The sequence below is a fragment of the Emydura macquarii genome, unplaced genomic scaffold (assembly GCF_026122565.2).
Source record: "Emydura macquarii macquarii isolate MOO-44397 ecotype Brisbane River unplaced genomic scaffold, CSIRO-AGI_Emac_v2 contig_306, whole genome shotgun sequence".
NCBI lineage: Eukaryota > Metazoa > Chordata > Testudines > Chelidae > Emydura > Emydura macquarii.
In genome coordinates, this window is record NW_027130443.1 from 2,186,557 (window position 1) to 2,208,156 (window position 21,600).

Below are 21,600 nucleotides of genomic sequence, written 5' to 3' on the forward strand. Positions count from 1 at the left end.
GCCGTAGGAGGGTTTTCGGGTTCTCCCAGTAAGGGAGTGATGCTGTCTGAGCCCCACCTCCCTGCGTTTGCGCATTCTGGCCGCGCACCGGACCCGAACAGGCGTTTCTGCACATGCGCAGAGTTGTTCTCTCTCTCTCTCTCTCTCCCCCCCCCCCGTGGGAGATGGTTTCGTCATATGTGTGCGCCGTCTGCTGATAGGGCTGAGGCGGCCCCGGTCCCCTCAGGTCATCACGTGTCGCACTCGCCGTGAGCGCGCGGCGCGCCGGCAGGATGGCAGCGGCCCGCTATCTGCGGCTGTGGCGATGCTGGCGGCCGGGGCTGCCCGGCGCCCTCTCCTCGCTCGGCCCGGCGCGTCGGCGGGTGTACGCGGCTTCCTCCTCCGCCTCCCCGTGGGCGCTGTGGGCTCCGAGGGGCCCCGCGCCGTCTCCCCTCGCCGTCCTCAGCGTCGGACCCCGGCGACACCTGCGTGGGCCGGGCAGCCTGGGCGGTGGGGACGGGCTGGAGAGCGGCGGGGCCGAGAACGGGGGGGACGGCGGGGCCGATCCGGCCGGGGCGCCCCCGGCCATGACGGCGCTTACCCCGCTGATCGTCCCCGAGCGCTTCCCCAACGTGCCGCTCATCGCCGTGACGCGCAACCCCGTCTTCCCGCGCTTCATCAAGATCATCGAGGTAACGTGCGCCCCCCCACCCTCCTCCGGGCCTACAGCCGCCCCTCCCCCTGTCCTCCCGTTGGACTGGCCGCCCCTCCCCCAACACAGCCCTTGGCCCTGCCACCCCCACCCGTCCCGCTTCTCCCTCGGGACACCTGCGCCACCCTTGGGTGCGACGCCCGTCCCGTGCCCCCTGCCTCCTGCCCCGGGAGCTCATCCACTCACAGCCCCCCTCCTTCGTTTCATCGTAGTAGTCGCGACCTCTTTTTCTCCACTGCATCTTCTTTCCCGGAAGATTCATGGCCACCCCCCTGCCACTGGGCCCGGCTCCTCTCTGACCCTTTCTTTGCCTGAGGCATCGAGGTGAAGGGGCCCTGCTGTGGTGACACAGACCCTCCCACCCGCTTTGTACCTGCCAGCTCTGGGGAGACAGAGACTGGATTGGCCCGGAAGCCTGTGCCCCTGTAACCTGAACTAAAGCTTCTGGACCCACTCCAAGGGAGAGAAGTTTTCTGCTGGCCTGGGATTGGGGGGGCAGGAGAAGGAGGGGAGTTTGATTGTCAAAGTAATATTAAAACCCAACCCTCGCTGCATCCCAGTCATGCAGAAGATTACCTTGTCTTTCTAGGAGCCCACCTATTACAGTAGATGCTGTGGCCTGGTCTGTGCACAGATCTTGTACTAGAGTAACTCCCCTCAGTTGGGTGTGATTCTCTAATGGAATAGTTCTATTGGTACACCTAGTATGGTTGCAGTTATACTGGGATAATGGGTCATTATAGGGGCTGGTATATCTTATTTGCCATCTCATATGCTGTTCTTTTTTAACTATACAACTTTTGTCTGTAGACAAGCCAAAGACTGGAAGTAGTGTGTAGGCTAGTGGTTAGAGCTGGGGACAGGGAGCCAGGAATCTTAGGTTCTGTTTGTAGCTGTGCCACAGACTTGCTGTTTGGCCTTGAGTAAGTCACTTCACTTCTCTCTGCCTTAGTTTACCTATCTGTAAGTAAACATGCTCTGGAATTCAGAAGAAGGATAAAGTATTATTATTATTTTATTATTAAAGGCCGGTTAGTCTATTGACATCACCTCTCACCTGTATCTTTGTAGGAAGGAGATGGGTATGCAAGGTCCATATGACTAGGACACACAAACGGGAGTCCAGAGAGAGCTTTGAATAGCCTCTTAGACCCAAAGGCAGACTTACATAGTTAGTTTATTTTCTCCCATGATGAATTGTATCCCATTTCCAGTTCCAGCTGGTTATCTTGCTTACCACTGTGTAAAACCTTCAACTTGTGGCAATCAGAGATAGCTATGCAGCTAGATTAACTGCATAAATTTTAAGTAAATTTTAAGATGACCTTAAATGTCAGCCCTTATACTGACAGTAAATCTTATTTTCATCTTTTTTTGTTTTTGTTTTTACAATAGTGATTAAGTGTTCTTGATTCAGCCTTGGGCATTCATGTTCAGATGTACGTGAACATGATGTATTCTTGATGTCCTTAAAGTGGCAGTGATGATTCTCATTTCCATAGATTATTATTTACCTTTATGATTGCATTTTTCAATCAGAAAACACCAAAGAAACATGGGAGAGTGTGTCACATTTTGGGGCATGCTGACCTTGAAAGTGATTTTTTTTTTATATATGCCTGGACTTGTTCATATTGGAATATGTCCTACTTTTTTGTACAGCTACATTGTTTGGAACCCTTATCGCATGATTTGCAGTTTTCACAACACATCTAAATCTGAAACTAAATGTACTATTTGAGTGAGGAAGATGGATGGACTTTATTTTGTGAACTGAACATTAAGCATTTGGAACAAGTAAATATTTATTCTTAGCACTTAGTAGTGCTTTATTGACAGTTTTATTGACACTGATCTTGGAGTGAAAATGGCAAGAGTCAGATCAATGTAACTTTTAATTCATTTATGGTTATCTACCATAATTATGTTAAAAAATATCAATTAAAATAATCCCAGAGGGGTAGCCATGTTAGTCTGTATACAGCAAAAACAATGAGAGTTCTGTAGCACTTTAAAGACTAACAAATTTAATTTCTGCAGGCATAAGCTTTCGTGGGCTGTAACCCACTTCGTCAGATGAAGTGGGTTACAGCCCACGAAAGCTTATGCCTGCAGAAATTAAATTAATTAAAATAATGTTTGGGTTTCAAAGTCAAACACTCAAAAGTTAGGAATGCCAGAACTTGTTTTTTTTGTGCAACATTCATTCTACCCCCTTGTATATATGTAGGCTTTGAAGGATTAGATTTTTATCAGTAAGTGTCGATAAATGTCTGTTTCACCATAAACACACACCTATGAAAAAATAATTCCATGGATGATAGAAATTTACAGATAGAAAAAAATACAAATATTGCTGCTTGAGAACTTACTGATTTGATTTAAGGATATTTACTTTGTATATTTTGACACGTTATGACAGCTTTTGTGTTTGAATGATTATAAAGCTTCAACTTTTCGAAGCTTAGTGTCTATCATTAAATAATTTTCTAACCCCCCCCCCATTGTCTGATTCTTCCATAATTTCCCACAGCTGTGAAAATTCAAACATATAAACACTTTTAAAGCACACAATTTTGTGTAGCTGAGAGTAGTGAAATAGATAAAATGAAGAAAAAGTATTAAGAAAACATGTCATCCCGCCGAATTATTTTTACAAAAAAAATCAAATTCTGACAAGCCTATGTGTATACATTAATGATAGCCTTTAATGACGTGTTCCTATACTAGGTTTTTCACATTCCCCCACCTCATTCAGTGCACTGGATGGATGGTGTTCTGGGATTGAGACATCTGTTAAGTATTCCTTTTATCCTCATCTCAACATTCAGTGTGTAGCTTCAAACTATTTACAACAACACTACCTACTCTGAAAATGTAATTATTCATTTCTTCCTTGTCTCTTCTAAGGTTCTTATTACTGTAGTAGATGAATGCTTTACAAATATTAATGCTCTTCCTTAGCGTTGGAGATGCATTTTACAGATGGGGGAAACTACAACGGAGATGTCTGAGGCCACACGATGTCAGTGATAGAACTGGAATTAGGGACCTACTGATTTGCAACCTTATGCTTATTTCTCCAGGTCACACTGCCTTACTGCCAGAGGCACTGAGCAGCCACAGCTCTAATCGACTTCAGTTGCAATTGTGTGCTTTTGCAAATCAGGCCTCTGGGTTCTCAGGTTGGGCACCCAGAAAATGAAGACCACAATTTGTGACCACCTGTGAAAAGTGTGGCTTAAGTGACTTGTATAGCATCACGTAGAAACTCTCTGACAGAGGCAGGGACAAAATTGTGGTCTCTTGTGTGATCTTCGTCTGCTTAACTATTGGACCATCCTTTCCCTTCCTGCAGTCCCTTGCTTTTTTTCTGTATACACCTTCCAATTTCCAGAGCAAATGATACAGAGATCCTACAAATAGTCTCAGTTATTACATAGCATTGATTTTATTCCCAAGGCATATTCAATCAAGTCACTGAATGAGGTTGGTGGTCCTGCTGAAAAAAAAAAAAAAAGTGTAATAATGCATATGCACAAGTTGGCAGAAAGATTGTTGCACAGGCAACCTAAATATTGGACTTTTCTAACTTTCAAGTACTTGAATTTGCAACATAAATAACTTCCTTCTAACAGCTTTTTAAATGTAACTTCCAAAGGTTTTTTTAAGGAAAAGTATAGAACATATTTTGTAAAACTATATGTCCCATTTTGGCTGGAACAGTCCCTTTTATAAGCCCTGTCCTGGATGTCCTGTTTTTTTGGGCAAAACTTGACATTTGTCCATTTGTTCTGGGCGGGGGAAGAGCAAATGGGACAAATGCTCAGTGCCAAAAATGTTACGATGCTGTGATGTTAGTGCGCATGGATGCCGGGTGGGGGATTCCATTTTCATTTTAGGAAATATCGTCACCCTAATTATGTTATGTGCAACTGTAACAAATCCCCATCATGCATCATTGATCGTGAACACTGAACCTTTAGCGCTGAAATGTAGACTGCTACTACTTGAACTATAGGGCTAATCACAGCATGTGGGAACAGGAAAAAGCTATTGTCCCTGGAATGGGGAGTAAGTGACCTCTGGGCGAGGTACGGGGTTCATGGAGGGAATTGCCAGGCAAAGCCTAGTCAGGCTTTCTCCCTGCCTCCAAAAAGGCTGTCTTGTACAATTCCCAATGCATTGTATGCTGTTGCTTTGGCATTGTAGAATCCAACCTTAGGTTAGAATGTTATATGTAAAAATGGCCATCCTGGGTCAAACTAATGGTCCATGTAGCTCAATATCCTGTCTTTTGACGGTGGCCAGTGGCAGATGCTTCAAAAGGAATGAACAGAACAGGCAATTTATCAAGTGATTGATCCCCTGTCATCCAGTCCCAGCTTCCGGCGGGCAGAGGTTTAGGGACACCTGGAGCATGGGATTGCATTCCTAACAATCTTGGCTAATCGTCATTGATGGATCTATTCTCCATGAACTTCTCTAGTTCTTTTGGGAACCTAGTTATCTTTTTGGCCTTCACAACATCCCCTGACAATGAGTTCCACGGATTAACTGTTATGTGAAGAAGTAATTACTTTTGTTTGTTTTAATCCTAGTGCCTATTAATTTCATTGGGTGACCTCTGGTGGTTATGTTGTGAACGGGTAAATGATGCTTCTCTGTTAACTTTCTCTGTACATTTTCCAATTCTATCTTTTTTTGAAATGGGGCAACCAGAAATGCGCACAGTACTCAAGGCATGGACATACCATGGCTTTATATAAAGGCATTGTGATTTTTTTTCTGTCTTATCTATCCTTTTCCTAATGGTTCCTAACATTCTGTTAGCTTTTTTGACTTGCTGCACATTGAACAGGTGTTTTCAGAGAACTATCCATGATGACTCCAGAATCTCTCTCTAGAGTGGTGAAAGCTAATTTAGACCCCCGTCACTGTGTGTATATAAAATTGTTATTGTTTCCCAATGTACTTTACTTGGCATTTACCAACAATGAATTTCATGTGCCATTTTGTTGCCCAATCACCTAGTTTTGTTGAGATCTCTTTGTAACTCTTCACAGCCAATGTTGGACTTAACTATCTTGAGTAATTTTATATCATCTGCAAACTTTGCCACCACATTGTTTTCCCCCTTTTTCCAAATAATTTATGAATATGTTGAACAGCACAGGTCCCAGTTCATACACCTCAAGCACTCTATTTACCTCTTTCCACTGAAAATTGACCATTTACTCTTCCACTTTGTTTCCTGTCTTTTAACCAGTTACTGATCCATGAGAGGACCGTCCCTCTTTCCCATGGTGGCCTACTTTGCTTAAGAGGCTTTTGGTATTGGACATTGTTAAAGGCTTTCTGAAAGTTCATGTACACAATATTCACTGGAACACTCTTGTCCACATGCTTATTGACTCGCTCAAAGGATTCTAATAGATTGGTGAGGCATGATTTCCTTTATACAAAAGGTGTGCTGTCTCTTCCCCAACCTATCGACTTCATTTGTGTCTGATAATTTTGTTCTTTACTATAGTTTCAACCAATTTGTCTGGTACTGGATTTAGGTTTACGGGCTTGTAATTGCCAGGATTGCTGCTGGAGCCTTTTTAAAAAATGGGTATTACATTAGCTATTCTCCAGTCATCTGGTACGGAGGCTGATTTAAGCGATAGGTTACATACCACAGTTAGAAGCTCTGCAATTACATATTTGAGTTCCTTCAGAACTCCTCCTGGGTGAATACCATCTTGTCTTGGTGATTTATTGCTGTTAAGCTTATCAGTTTGATCCAAAATCACCTCTAGTGACACCCCACTCTGGGACAGTTCCTCGGATTTGTCACCTAAAAAGAATGGCTGCGGTTTGGGAATCTCCCTCCCATCTTCTGCAGTGAAGACTGATGCAGGGAATTCATTTAGCTTCTCCGCAATGGTCTTGTCTTCATTGAGCGCTCCTTTAGCACCTTGATCGTCCAGTGGACCCACTGATTGTTTGGCAGACTTCGAACTTCTGGTGTACTTAAAAATATTTTGCTGTTAGTTTTAGTTAGCTGCTCTTCAAATTATTTTTTGGACTGCCTAATAACACTTGACTTGCCAGAGTTTATGTTCCTGTCTGTATTCCAGTTAGGATTTGACTTTCAATTCTTAAAGGATGCCTTTTTGCCTCTAACTGCCTCTTTGCCTTTTTCAGTATGTAGTAAGGGAAAAGCTGCAGAGTGCAATCTTTGAACAATAATGCACCTTCTTTATGTATCATAGTAGTCTTCCTAGGGAAACTTTAATCTTTACTTATCCTAAATACTCCTATTCCTTTTAATATTCTCTCACACTTCCTTAGTATTTGTACCTTGCTTGAATCTGAATTAACACAGATACTGAGAAATTCCCTCCCTGGCTTTAGTTCTCAATATTCATCAGGAAGGACAGATATGTTCCAGATAACCAAGTGAACAAATTTGCTTTAAAGATGTCTGTTCTTCTATTCTCTATAGATTCTTATACTGTGCTCATCAGCGTGATATTTGAGCATTCAGTAATTCATTGAGCAATGTGATTAATATGTCACATGTTTATTCTCTCATCCTCTTCCCAGCATGCAGGGAGTGCTTTGATTTTAAAGTGTGTGCATGTGTGTGTGTGTGTACACATGCTGCTATATACTTGTTGAAGAAGGCAGGTCAAAGAAGTGCACCTTGCACTTGGAGTGGAGAGGTTTGTGATGGGCTTTACTTCCTGAGGGAATTCATTCCACAGTCCTGGACTGGGCCCCAAGAAAGCTCAGTGTGTTACTTTGCATTTGTAAATACTGAATTTCATCTGCCATCGTGTTGCACAGTCACCTAGCTTAGCTAAGTCTCTCTGATGTTCTAACTTCATCAATTTTGTGTCCTTTACAAATTTTGTCATGTCGTTGCTCATCCCCTTTTCCAGATTTTTTCATAAATGTTAAACAAGCCTGCACCTAGTATGGAACCTGTTCATCTTTAGCCATGGTGAAAAATGACCACTTATTCCTACTCTTGGTTTCCTGTAAAACAGGAAAGCAGAACCCATCTTGTAACCATGTTTTAGAGAACCTTGGGAGGCATCTAAACTAACATGCTTTTCTTGCTTGTGTAAGGTGCCAGTACAGGGAAGTAAACCAGTTTATCACAGTGTTACCGAACAGCTGTGCTTCACAGCTGTTTGTGTTACTTTGTGTTACTTTGGTTCAGAGAGGACTAGAGTGGCTTGCTGAGATGGGAATGTAGCCCATATTAGATTTCCTAACTGAATCCTGGTCTGTAACCACAAGCCCATCCTTCCTGCATGACAGGAGCTGAACGTTTCTGGTAAGTTTGCCTCTTGACTTTTTACTTATAACTCATTGCCATCCTAGGTGAAAAATAAGAAGCTGGTGGAGCTGCTGAGGAGAAAAGTTCGCCTTGCCCAACCTTATGCTGGTGTCTTTTTGAAGAAAGATGACAAGTAAGTGATATTTCTTTTTATTTGTAAAGCCTAAATGATTGTGCTGCAACTGCACTAGGAAAGCTGGGTCCCATAATTCTCTGTGGTGACTCTGGTGAAAGATATAGCATTGTGGTAAAAAGGTTGGAACCCTGTCTGTTACCTTTTTTTAAACCAGTGTGCTACATCTTCCACCATTGCTAGGGCTGGTAGAGAATTCTGGGCCTTGGCTTTCATTCTGTAGAAAAGGTCTTAACTTTTGATCAGAGGTAAGTAAGAGGTTCCAAGTATTCATTAGAACTTTGAAAGGAGACTACATACTAGTTTTGTTCACACCATTATGTAAGTATCAGACTCTAGGGACAAGGAGTGTAAAGAGTCAGTGTTGACCCAGTGTGTTGCTCTTTCACCACCTTCTCCAGACTGACTATCTCAGAGCAAGATTCTGAATGTCCTAGGCTAGGTCTACTCTGGTGACTGGACAGGGGTCTATGTGCATGGTTGTGCCAGAACCCCCCCCTCCCACCATCAACATCTATACCAAAGAGACACTGGTTTCAAGGTGTACATGGGGCAAGAACACTAGCATGTCTGAGGGATGTGGGTGTGAACATGTCATGAGCTGTGGCATGGACCCATACCCATGCTAGTTTGTAGTGTGAATGGGGGTAAGGAGTGTGTACCTGATGTTTAGTTGAATAGTCCTCCAGCTCCATTCCCACAATGCATTGACCCTTTCCTGCTTGACCCTTACCAGATTTATGAAGGTCCAGCGTTTTTCTTTTGCATAGTAATGTTTCAAAGCTGTATTAAATTAATGTTCAGTTGTAAACTTCTGAAAGAACCACCATAATGTTTTGTTCGGATTACGAACAGCCTCCATTCCCAAGGTGTTCATAACTCTGAGGTTTTTCTGTACCGCGAACCACCATAAAGCTAATGGCAGAAGTTATGGAATGGATTATTGTATTGCCCTTGGGTCTGAGAGATTGTCGGCCAATTGGCTGACAGTGAGGGGAGGGGTGGAAAGGTGAAGGTGAAGGACAGGGCATTTGTACAAGATTAATCTTGTAACGTTAATGTTTCTCCAAAATTGTAACTGTTTTCTACTCTTTCAAGATCACAGACTTTCACTACAGTAACACCCCTCCCCCTTACAAATAGGAGCCATGTGGGGGGCAGGGAGGGTTAGTACCAGACTGGTTAGTTACGTATGGGAAGGAGAAGGAAGGGGAGCATTTGCTTCTTTGAGGAGTGTGACAGTGGTCGCCTGTCCCAGTACAGATGTGTTCAAGCATTCCTGGCGTCTGGGATCTCCCTGCTTGGAGCCACGCTACACAAGCCAGAAGAAAGGGGAGTGGTTGGGGGATCCGATCTAGCAGCTGCACTGACACAATGCGCTGCTCCTGTGCAGTGGGAAGGCAAGAGGCTTGTGGTCTTGATTGGAAATTTCATGGAACAAAGTACAGTTGCTGTGTGACTTTTTTCCCCAGTCCTTTCTCTGCTCTTTGCTGGACAAAGGGGCCAGATTTAATGAACCTGCGGAAGCGTTCATGGTGATGGGTGGGCATTTGTAGTGGTTTTCTTTTCCCCCTCAACACAGGCTCAATCAGCTATCTTAGAATATAGTCTGTTCCCGTTCAGATTGCCTTCCAGTCCCGTAAGCGTATGTCTGCACGTTTTTGGTGCAGCAGAAACTCCAGCTGGTTCCTAAGATTCAATGGCAGTGCAAATGTATTTGATCAGCTTTTACTGCTTCCTAGTCCCATCCATTCAGCAACATATAGAGCGGTGACAAGCAGCACAAACAGCTTTCTGGCATAGATTTCCACAGAAGTGGAAAGCCACCTCCATTTTTCTGGCTGGTTGCTTTCAAACCTGTTGTTTCATCCAAATGATGGCCAGCCTTGAAAGAAGACTTTGCAACTGTTAACATTGCCTCTGAAATAAATGCACCACCAGACCAATCACATGTTTAAAGACATTACATTTTTAAAAACTCTTATTTCATGCTACCTGCTACTTTCAGCAGCTGCCTCTTTCTTGGGGGCTGCAGAAGTTGTCTGAGAAAGAAGGGTAATGAAAAAATCATGCCTGAAATGCTGATCAGTATCTGTATTGTGACCTTCAACAACAAAGTTATGTGATGTGGGGGGAATTTTTTTTACCCACTTGGAAAGGAAAATAAAAAATATGATGCTGGTCCTGTGATGGATTGGCCAGGACTTTCAGCTGAGGAGCGTGAACCCATTCCACCTGGCGGCCAGGAGCATCAACAGCCCAGGGACAATGGGGCAGGTGGAGGAGCAGACTGGAGGACCTGCTCATTGGCATCAACGGAAAGAGTCAGGAGCACTTTATCTTTGAGGGTGTTGGGCGGGAGGAACACTTTTTCTGGAGGCAGGAGGCAGTAGTAATCTGATTCCTGGATGCATGGTACAAGGAGCAGGTGCTTGCCCAAAGGAACCAGGAGCATGTCTTGTTGCAGTCCCTGGCACAAGTGATGGTGGAAAGGATGTGGGTCCCGCCTGCCACAATAGCCACTGCCAGTGTCCGGGAACTGGCCTCTCTCCTCATCCTCCAGCTGTTACTTCTCCTTCTGGCCAGGGTGCTGCTCAGACAGAGGATCCATACCCTCCCCTAATGATGAGTGGGAGGCTGGAGGACTTCAGGCACAGCATGCTGTACCAAAACCCTTTCCAGGGGAGCTGTGTAACAGAGCAGGAGGTGAACAGTAAGCCCAAGACTGCACCTTATGGTCAGCATATGACAGCTTTCAAACCCTGCACCAAAGATGTCCCCGTTTGTGCCCCTAGACCGTTTCCTGTTGGTCTGTGGGAGGGGTTCACCCTTGTCTGGAGGAGAGGGAGATCAAGGCCAAAGACAGGGTCATAGGTTTTAATGTCCTTGGGGGAGTCTGATCCATTCTGCTCTCTCTCGAGTTCCTTTTTAAAATATGTTCAGTGTTCCACTACATGTACTAATTTCAATAAATGTTAGTTTCCTTTACATGTGTGCGGAGCCATTATTCAGGCTGTGATGAAAGGGTACAGTTTTTCTCACCCCTCCGCCCCACCCTTTGGCATGGGCCCTATTGTTTGGTGCCTCGAGTTGAATAACTCCCTAGGGCAGAAAACTGCCAGATCCTCTCTGTTCCTCCAAACCTCACCCCTCCCCTCTGTCCAGGTATATAGGAATATAATGTAGTACGCCAGAGGCAGGTGGAAAGTGCAACATGCACAGAAATAACATAACTTTATTAACTGGTAAAGGAGGATAAAGTTCCCTAGGGGTTTGACAAACCAGAACAGGAAAAACAAAGTGGAATAAGTGCCACCACATACAGAACAGAGCTAAAATGGCCCCTCTCAGCCATCCCCTCCCAAAACCATGACCACTCTGAACCATGGAGTTACCGATAGTTCACAGCCTGGAAGTGCCCGTATCCCTGCACACCAGCGCAGACGCCAGTTGTAAAAGCCCCTCTGAGACCCACTGTACCTCAAAGTAGCGCCCTGCAAACCCCGTATTCGTCTTTCATGTATGGTTGTGATATTTCATACAAAGCATGCCATGTAAGATACCATATGAAAGGTCATGATCTGCTGAAACTCGTGTGAAAATGTCTGTCATTAGGATGTGTGAAGTTAGGAGATTTTGCTGTGTGGTTGTGAGTTTGGGAGTCATCCACTGCTAGTTCTGCAGTGACGACAAAGGAGCAGATCCAAACCCAGGTGGGTGTTAAATGAGCATTGATCAGCAGGGAAGACAGTTCTGTAAGAGAGTTGCTCAAGCACCACACAATGGGGATTGCTCAACTCTGCCTCACTTGCACAAGACCATTCCAGGGGGATTGCTGAACTGTGACTCAGCATGGCCCACCAGGACGTGTCTAGGCCAGTATTTCCCAGGCACATGGACTCAGGGTATAAAATAAGGAACAGTGGCATCATATGATTGCCTCTCTCCTCCCCCATCTATGCTGAAGGCAACAAGAATGCTCGGAAGACACAGACTTGAACTGAGGAGACTGGTCCCAGGCCTGTGTATTAAGAACTGTAGCCTACCTGCAACATCCAGTGGGGTGAGAGAAGCTGTTGGATTCAAATTTTGCTTAGTCTATTAATTTAGGATTTAGAAGATGTTTATTTTTTATTTTTATAAGTAATTATCTCTGATCTTTATGCCTGTCACTTAAAATCTATCTTTCTGTAGTTAATAAACTTATTTTAATGTTTTATCCTTACCAGTGAGTTTATTTAAACTGCCTGGGGAATATGGTCAGATTACAAAGGCTGGTACATTTCCACTTTCCTTTGATGAAGTGGTGAACTAATTAATGAGCTTGCACTGTTCAAGAGAAGGTTTTGAGCACAGTGTAAGACAGTATATTTCTGGGGTGCAGGACTAGGGGCTTGAGAGATTTGTTGGTGTTTCCCTGTGTATCGTTCATGAGTGGCTTGAAGAGCATTCATGCAACTGAACTGGGTGTGTCTCTGCCTGCTGCTTGCTGAGTGATGATAAAACTGGAGGGTTTTGCTGCTTATCACTAGCAAAGTATTGTGAGACACAGCCCAGACGGGAGAGGTCAGGCGGCGCAGTGATCCCACAGTTCCAAATTGTACCCTGGGGATCCTGTCACTCCCTCCCACCCTCTTCCATCAATTGTTCTCACTGTCCTCATTGAGTAATCCCCCCCCAAATTGTGGTCTGGCTAACAGTTGTGAACGTTAACACAAAACAAAAGAACCATAAGTGCAATTTAAATGGGCAGACACCCTCCACAGAACAATCACAAACCAGAAAGATGTTATACCTATGGGTGCTCCCTGCCCCAGCTACTTGTAACACGTCATTATCTAAATGATTGTCTGCCGGAGGGAAACTAAACTGTGCATTGAAACACAGGTGAATGGGAATGTTCCATGTTGTTTTTATAGCACGTGCATGGAATGTGGTGCTCAGTTTGGGACCAGGCTGAGGTGATTCACCCCCCACCTCTCCCCCCCGCCGTCTGCCTGCCGTTCCACAACCTATAGGCATGAGGTGCATCCTGGATTTCCCTGGCCTGCTGTGATTCAGCACCAGTGTGAACATTCACTGGATCATCTGTAAAGGCTTTGCAAGGCAGTCCTGTCTTCTTCACTCTCTGTCCTAAAGTACTCTCCTTTATTCTCACAAATGTTATGAAGCACACAGCACGCCATGTAATGTAGATGGTGTTGGCGGCATTGGCGTCCAGTTGGTTGTGTGGGCATAGCTAACAAGTCTTCAGTCATCCAAGGTGCACTCCTCTATCATCCTGCAGCTGCTTAGTTTGAAGTTGAATTCTCGTTTTGCTGGATTGTTGAAGTCAAGGTGGGGTTTCATTGGCCAGAGAAGGGAGTATGCGGGGTCCCCCAGAATAACTCTGGAACCATGTCATTTCCCCAGAAATGACATGGTTCCATATAAAGTCCCTTGCTGGCCCTTCAACTACAGTCCCTGTTTCTTCAGCAGTTTGACAGGAGAGTTCATGATGTATGTCTGACATTAGTGTTCATGAACTTGCTTTTGTGAGCTACTAAGCCTTGAAGAATGACTGAATAGTAATGTTTTCAACTGCCGTTCTCATGCGCTCCTTTCTGTGGGCAAAGTTTGGGGTGTGAGTGCCATCGATAGCCCCCACGCAGTTCGGAAACCCCCTTCTCTGCACTCTGGCTATAATTGCCATAATTTTGGTGATGGCAACCACCCATTAGTTCTAGAATGTTGATAGCTACCCAAACCTGCACCACCACACGCCTGACAGTGGACTTCCCCATCCCAAAGTGGTTTGTGATTGGCTGGTAGCTGTTTAGCATTGGCTATTACCCTCCAGAGATGCACCAGTGCCTAAGGCCTCTGCAATAGCAGGACTTAAGTGAGATGTACCTAGATAATCCCAGTAAGTGTGCCCTATGCGCCATGCCTCAGAGCAAGAAACTGCCCATCTGACCAAGGGCATATAGCAATTAGTTAGACCTGAGCACCTGAACAAGAACCAGCTGGCCAACCAGCTGAGCAAGAGTCTGCTTCGTGCCACTTCAGAGCCCTGGCCTGCCCCATCCAGCATCCCATCTCCAGCTGTGGCTGTCTCTGATACTTCACAAGGAGATGCCCCAGCTCCCCAACTCCCCAAAAAATAAAAACAAAACAGAATACATGAGGGCCAGGTGCTGGGTTCAGGGAGGGAGTTGCCAAAAACACCCTATCACCTCTGGGCAAATGCTTTTCACAAAGCGATCACTCCATATCTGATCTTTCAATACTTGTCCTCAAGGGAAACCTGCGTAACACCTTCAAAAGGTGAGCCTGGGAACTTAACTTCATATTTTTGCTAGACACCAAAAGCCATGGATTTAACAGGGTTTTATGGCTCATTACAACAATTTGTAACATACCCCACTGCTTGCTGCCCTTAATGGCCCACTTCAGACCCTTTATGCATAACAATCTAACCCCTAATTGCCCACTTCACTTCAAGTGACTTTTTCCAACATGTTACCCCTCTGCTTAAGTCTGTCCCAACTTGTATTAAGATCAGACACTCTGCTTCCTTCCCCACCCCTGAAGAAGAGCTCTATGTAGCTCAAAAGTTAGTACTTCCACCAACAGTAGTTGGTCCAAAAAAAGATCTCCCCTACCTTGTCCGTCTAATGTTCATGTAATGTCTACCTTTAAATCTTACCAGCAATGAGTCTGACGTGGTGGAAAACCTGAATGAAATCTACCAGACAGGAACTTTTGTCCAGATCCATGAAATGCAGGACCTTGGAGACAAGCTGCGCATGATTGTCATGGGGCACCGAAGGTAACTGCATCTGGTTCCGAACCCAGGAACGTATCTGCCTTTCTTCATGGGCAGGCACATCCTTCCACTCTACCACCACGCATACATGACTGCACTTGTAATGAGGAGAAGAGGGTCATGGGCTGCCATCTCTGAGGTGTCCTTGGGGAGCTTGCTATTGTCAGCTTAAGTGTAGGCTCAAAACGGAAATCCTGCATTTACGATCTGCGCTGCACTTTGCCCCACTCTATTCCTTATGGGATGGGGATACGCATCCCTGGAAGATCTCACACTCCTGGGATTGGAAATTTCTGATCTGACAGAGAGGGTTAGTGGCTGAGGAAACACAGTCTGGGTGATGTCCTCTGGCCAGGGCAATGGACGGCCTAATCCAGAGGGGTAATCCTAGTGGTATAACAGGTGTTCTTTCTATAGTGCTATAAGTGTGTGTGGCACTTGAGATAAAAGCTAGAGGAGCTTAGTAAAATGACAACCAGATTGTAAAAGGCTTCGGGTCTTTCAGATCTGAAGTTACTTATTTACTGATTTGCATTCTGGTGGCACCTTGACACCCCCACTCCATTGTGCTGAGCACTCTAAAGACGTAGCAGAGACGTCCCTCAAATGAAGAGATTTCAATCTAAGTGCATCCTTCCTTATACTCAGCCCAGAATGTGATGAGGGAGCCAAGGTTCACAGATTCGAATCCAGTTGTTTTGCTTACACTAAAGCAGTGCTTTCTTTAAGGGGGTAGAAATATAAAGGAGCTAACTCAGCAGCCATCTTACCTCTTTCATGCTTCAGTTTATTCTTTCTAGTGTTTCTTGGCAAATCCCATAGGAGTTTAGCAGCAACCTGATTCTTAGTGATTGTTCCTGATAGAGATTTTAGAAAGAGTGAAGCCTAATCTAAACCTCATCATAATATAACCCAGAGGCTATTTTTGACACCACTTGTTCACAGTCAAAAGGCTGTCTCTCCCCATTCTGGTAGTGTAGTCATATACACCAATGTGAGACTTGCAGTGCTGGTTACAACTGTCTTCTCTTGGTCTTCAGAATTCATATAAATAAGAAACTAGAGGTTGATCCTGAAGAATCTGAACCTGAGAACAAACAGAAAGTAAGAAGGAAGTTGAAGCGCTCCAAGAAAGAGGCTGAAGAAGAGCGCGAACCAAAGGACCAAACGGTGGAGCTGGTGCTAGAACCTGTGGCTGCCTCGCCAGAAGAAGTGCTCATGGTAGAAGTGGACAATGTTGTTCATGAAGATTTTCAGATCACAGAAGAAGTTAAAGTAAGTGAAGAAATCACGCAGGCCTAGTGCTGCAAGCGTGTGTGTCCAGATCTGTGTCTGAACCATTGGGGTGTCCTGCATGTGGTGTTTACAAGTCTATTATACAACCGGTTCATTTACTCTGCCCATGGACGGTGCCTGGTTTTTATAGTCCTAATATACATATCTGCATGTTAATCCCATTATAATGACCCTTCTCATTGCAACAGCTGTATTGCTCAGGACGCCTGGCCCCTAATTAACATCACTACGGATGGATTATGCGGTGCATGCATCTAGTGTAATAGGTCTATTAATGTATATTAATGTAATTAGTGTAATAGATTAAATAGCATTTGTTTTAACTAGCTTGGCTAAAGAATGACTATAACTTCTTTCAGGGGTCCTGTCTGAAGGGCCAACATGAAGGTGTGGGAGAGCTCACTCCATGCAAGAGTCCAGTCTTCTGTCCCCCTCCCAGAATGATGGGAAGTGGAGGATGGAGAGCTTTCTTAACAACCAGAGTGAAATGGACACACTCAGCAGGGACTCCTGCCCACCTACTGGTGTTTCTGGGCCCCGGCATGAGAGGAGGGAAGAATGTCGTATTTGCATTGTCACTCAGGATTTGTGTTTTTCAGACTCTGTTGTTTTGTTTAATAGGCACTTACTGCAGAAATTGTCAAAACAATCCGGGACATCATTGCCTTGAACCCTCTCTACAGGTACTTTTATCCAATCCTGCTCAATCTCTGGCTTTCAGCAGTTCTTCTCAGGCGTGTTCAGGCACTTGAAGCCATTCTTTTTAGTCTCAGTAAATGTCTGTGCGCTGTAGCTTAACCGACAAACAGCAGTAACTGGAAAGTTTCCCACATGGGATTTTGCTTCAGGACGAAAGTAGATTTATTGAACAAGATAATAGTAAAGGACAGCTTTAAAAATATAACACTTAAATATCTAGGCGGGCAGGCTGAGGAGTGCATGGGCTAAAACCGTTGACCTTAATTGGTGACCTGGGTTGAAATGTATCTTGGTCACCTGACATGGGTCTTAGCATAAGACGTTTTATAACAAAAGCTTGCCACAACAGTCAGCCTACGCTTAGGAGTCCTGAGATGCAGAAGTGCTGCCGAGCTGGGTGGGGGACACTTCCATAGATCCTGCCTGCATTAAGGCTGGTTTTAGCCACCATTAATTCCTCACCGTAGTCACCCCATGAGCACTGGTTGAGTTGGATTGAAAAATGAAGTTATTTCACTCTGAAATGCTGAACTGTTGTTTCATCTCTCCTGTCTTGTTAGCTGTATTGAAGAATTTCTGGTGCAGTATAATTCCAATGATCTGAAAACTGTAATTATCTGAATCCACAGTGTCCCCCGCATAACCCTGCGTTGCATCTAAAGCATTAAAATAGCATGCCTGTTTATCTGAACTCTGTTATCCGAAAGTTTCAGTTGCCCCCTAGGCCATTTGGGTAGATGGGAGAGTACGGTATTCTTAGACTATTAAATCAAGGAAACATTTATTTTTTATTAGATCTTTTGATTCTTGTTTCTAATTGACCTTTTCAGAGAGTCTGTGCTTCAGATGATGCAGGCAGGGCAACGAGTGGTAGATAATCCAATCTACCTGAGTGACATGGGTGCAGCTTTAACGGGGGCAGAGTCGCACGAGCTGCAGGACATCCTGGAAGAAACCAATGTAAGATGAAGAAACTTTTAACTGATAAATCCCCTTGTACAGCTGCTTCTTTCAAAGCAGATACATCATTCCTTGCCATGACTTTTCTAGTGTCCTCTACACTGAAGACACATTAGCTCTGTATTTGGAGATCAGTTGATTTCAATGGACAGTAAAATCTGTGTATGTGTTACACAAACAGAGATGGTCTCTATTACGAGCTAAATTTGAATGGTGATGAGTCTGGCCATCTCATGACACTTACTGTATTAGGTAAAAAAACAAAAATTTGTTTAAAATTGATCAAAGCCTGGAATAATCCAGTGGTATCATAAAATGGAGCTCCCTTGCTAAGGGATGAGTCCTTTTACCCCCTTGTATCCTTGTGGGAGGGGTGGAGCACTGCAGGAGGACATTAGCTGTCTCTTCTTTGAAAATATGTCCCTTGTTATCAGCCTGAGTTATCCTTTGGGAGGTAAAACAAATCTTTATCTTCTTTCCTCTCTTGGAATGACAGTAGAATCGGTGAGGGGTGACTTGTCCACTAGTCAGAGAGGAATATATTGCATCTGGTTTGATGGCAAACAGCTGAGTTTTCCCATCAGTTCCAGATTGCTAGATGTTGGCTGCCCAGACTGATTGTCCTTCATTACCCCTTATGCTTTGAAGCCATTGGGTGTGTTTCTGTGCATGCATATCTCCAGCCTGCGAGTGGAGAAGCTATTTTGCAGCAGTCTCACCAGAACTGTGGATGCTGGAGAGTTGTAGATTCATGGGAGAATCTTGTGACAACTCATCAGCCTCCATTTGTGCCTTTGTCGTTGGGCAATAGCCTTTCTCCCCAAGTGCTGACAGGTCTGTGATGAGCCTGCAGATACGTTTTGTTGCTGGTTTTTTTCAGATTCCCAAACGGCTCTATAAGGCTCTCTCTCTCCTGAAGAAGGAATATGAGCTGAGTAAACTCCAGCAGCGTCTTGGACGGGAGGTGAGTCTGGAAAGGAATGAGGCACATACCCTATCTTACAAGTTTTTATACCACACTCATCACTGCAGAATATGTGAACACCAAGACTCTGTCTCCACTAGAAAGTTCCAGAGGGGTAGCCGTGTTAGTCTGTATACAGCAAAAACAACAAGAGTCCTGTAGCACTTTAAAGACTAACAAATTTAATTTCTGCAGGCATGAGCTTTCGTAGGCTGCAACCCGCTTTGTCAGATGCAAGATGCTGTTAGTCTTTAAAGTGCTCCAGGACTCCGGTTGTTTTGATTAGAAAGTTTACATGCACAGGTGTGCCGATGCAGCTGCGCCACTGTAAGATCTCTAGTGTAGTCACTGTGCTGAGGGGAGAGAACACTCCCGTCGACATAATTAAACCACTCCCAATGAGTGGCGGTAGTGACATGGCGCTGTCCACACTGGTGCGTATGTCAGTGTGATTTATGTCGCTCGGTGGTTTTTCACACCCCTGAGCGACATAAGTTATACCGACATAAGCAATAGCGTAGACATAGCTTAAGTAATAGCAGTTATATGGTGGCATCTCATGTCTCCCAGTTGAACAATGTCATCTGTATTTAGTCTTGTACAGTAGAAACCTCACTAATTTGCATTAATTACTTGGCCATCCATTGTAGATTATGAGAAAATGAAGAAACTGCATCACAAAAAGTACTTTATGTATACCTTTGACAAGTCTACTTTGCTTTTAATTTACAGAAACTTTATGTAAATGTAAATGTTCTATGGCTTTAATTTCAATGAAGAATTGTACACACAGACTCAAAACAATAAATTTGGTTTTAAAAATAATACACACTCAAGGGAGAAATCCTTCATAGATTCCTAGTTTAAATAAATAAATAAAATTAAAGCAATATGACATTCATTCTAATGTAAAAAATCATTTTATATTTAACACCTGAGCAACAGAGCCAGTACTTGTCATTTCCTGTAAAGTGACTGACTCTTACAAAACATGCAAGAAAGGAGAGTATCTAGACATCGGTGCTTTGAAAGGTCCTCGGCACGATTTCCAACAGCTGGGAAGTAGATGATGCTAAGTTGCCGGAGCCACCTTTACTTGTAAACTGAGTGCGTGTGACAAAGAAATACCTGAAATGCAATAGACACGAGACTCCACAATGCTGCTCTTAGTCTCTTCTTAGAATCTTTGAGTAGAACCACACTGCAAATGATTTCCAAGGGTATCTGTATCTTCTCTTGCTGGGGAACTCAGGTCATTCAGATCCATTTGGAAAGTGGTTGGAGGCATATGGTGTTGGTTTGGGGATGTTAATTGGAACAAGTTGAAGTTGCTGTACACGTTGTGTCTAGGTCGAGGAGAAGATCAAGCAGACTCATCGCAAGTATCTTCTCCAAGAGCAACTGAAGATTATCAAGAAAGAGCTAGGCCTAGAGAAGGAGGATAAAGATGCCATAGAGGAGAAATTTCGAGAGCGGCTAAAGGACCTGGTAGTGCCAAAACATGTCATGGATGTGATTGATGAAGAGCTGAACAAGCTTGGTTTGCTGGACAACCACTCCTCGGAATTCAAGTGAGTGCAGGCGAATGCTCAGTGCAGTGAGGCTTGATCAGAGCTGTGTGTGAAAAGTGTGCAACACCACAGGGTGCCTAAAGCACGGGTTCCCAGCGTTCTCACTGAGGGCACCCACCAGCTGCGTTTTGTCTCCTGTTGTGACCCAGCCGTGCATGATGGGTGGAGTGTGTGGGTATGCGTGTGTGTACCCTGCTCCGAGGGATGCTGTTTCAGATGTCAGTGGTGAGGTGGGGACAACTGTCTGTGGGAGTCCAAGAGCCACTTAGGCACCTGGAAGCTCTTGGCGTTTTTGAAGGTTAAAATCTAAAAAGCCGACTATATCAGGAGCATTTGTTGTGATTATTTCCTAGACCACCCAATAGTGCCCTCCCCCATACACGCCCCCAAATCACCTGGCAGCATCTCGCACCTCCATGCTCCTCCCCCTACCCCATCTTCCATTGCCCCCACCTGGCAGCTCCCCCACCCCAATTCACTGCTCCATGTTTAGTGAGCTTCCCCCTGGGGTTGTGAAGGGGCCAACTCTCCTGGCCCCACCTGACGTCCCAGCCCTCAGGGCGGGTGGAGAATTCCCCCCTGAACAGCAGCTGCTTCTGGGCTCTGCGATTGTCCATGGCCTCTGCCAGCAGAGTGTTGGGGACACATGGAAGGGTCCCCTGGGAGGGATCACACCCCACCCCCTTCAGGTGCCCTGCTCACTGGAATTGGCACTCCTTGCCCCAGGTGTACGGGGGAAGCCCCCTCCCATCCAGAGCTGTGGGGACTGACAGGGCTCCCCAGTGAGGGCAGGGCTCTGGTCCACTCAGAGCTGCATACTCAGGTCAGCTCCCTGGATCATTTCTGGAGCGCACAGGAAGCACACAGGAGTGATGTGGGGGTGAGGGGGCCGGCTCGTGGTGGTATGTGTGGGATTGCTCTCCATGCTCCACAGTAGTGTTCTCATTGCACTGTGTAGAATCAGTACCCAGAAATGAAAGGGGAACTGAACTCTCTCCTGTGGACTTATTGTAGTTCCTCTTGATGATTGTTCCTTTGATTCTGTTCCCAGAGTGTCAGTTTACTATCAACTCTTTTCTTTGGGAGTTCTAGAAATGATTTCTTGCAACCTAATGGGGTGAGCAAGGGTTACATAGTCCCAT

The 21,600-nt window shown here is 44.9% G+C and overlaps 1 protein-coding gene across 1 annotated transcript in view; it reads left to right on the forward strand.

The window, feature by feature from the left end:
• The first annotated feature begins 232 nt into the window (after window positions 1-232).
• The window catches only part of LONP1 (lon peptidase 1, mitochondrial), a 45,169-nt gene continuing 23,801 nt past the window's right edge, over window positions 233-21,600 (forward strand). Inside the window, exons 1-8 of the mRNA XM_067556903.1 lie at window positions 233-671; window positions 8,072-8,160; window positions 14,852-14,971; window positions 16,009-16,243; window positions 16,886-16,947; window positions 17,794-17,923; window positions 18,804-18,887; window positions 20,238-20,458. Coding sequence (XP_067413004.1) covers window positions 273-671; window positions 8,072-8,160; window positions 14,852-14,971; window positions 16,009-16,243; window positions 16,886-16,947; window positions 17,794-17,923; window positions 18,804-18,887; window positions 20,238-20,458 — 1,340 coding nt within the window. The 5' untranslated portion in view covers window positions 233-272. The remainder of the gene's footprint in view (window positions 672-8,071; window positions 8,161-14,851; window positions 14,972-16,008; window positions 16,244-16,885; window positions 16,948-17,793; window positions 17,924-18,803; window positions 18,888-20,237; window positions 20,459-21,600) is intronic.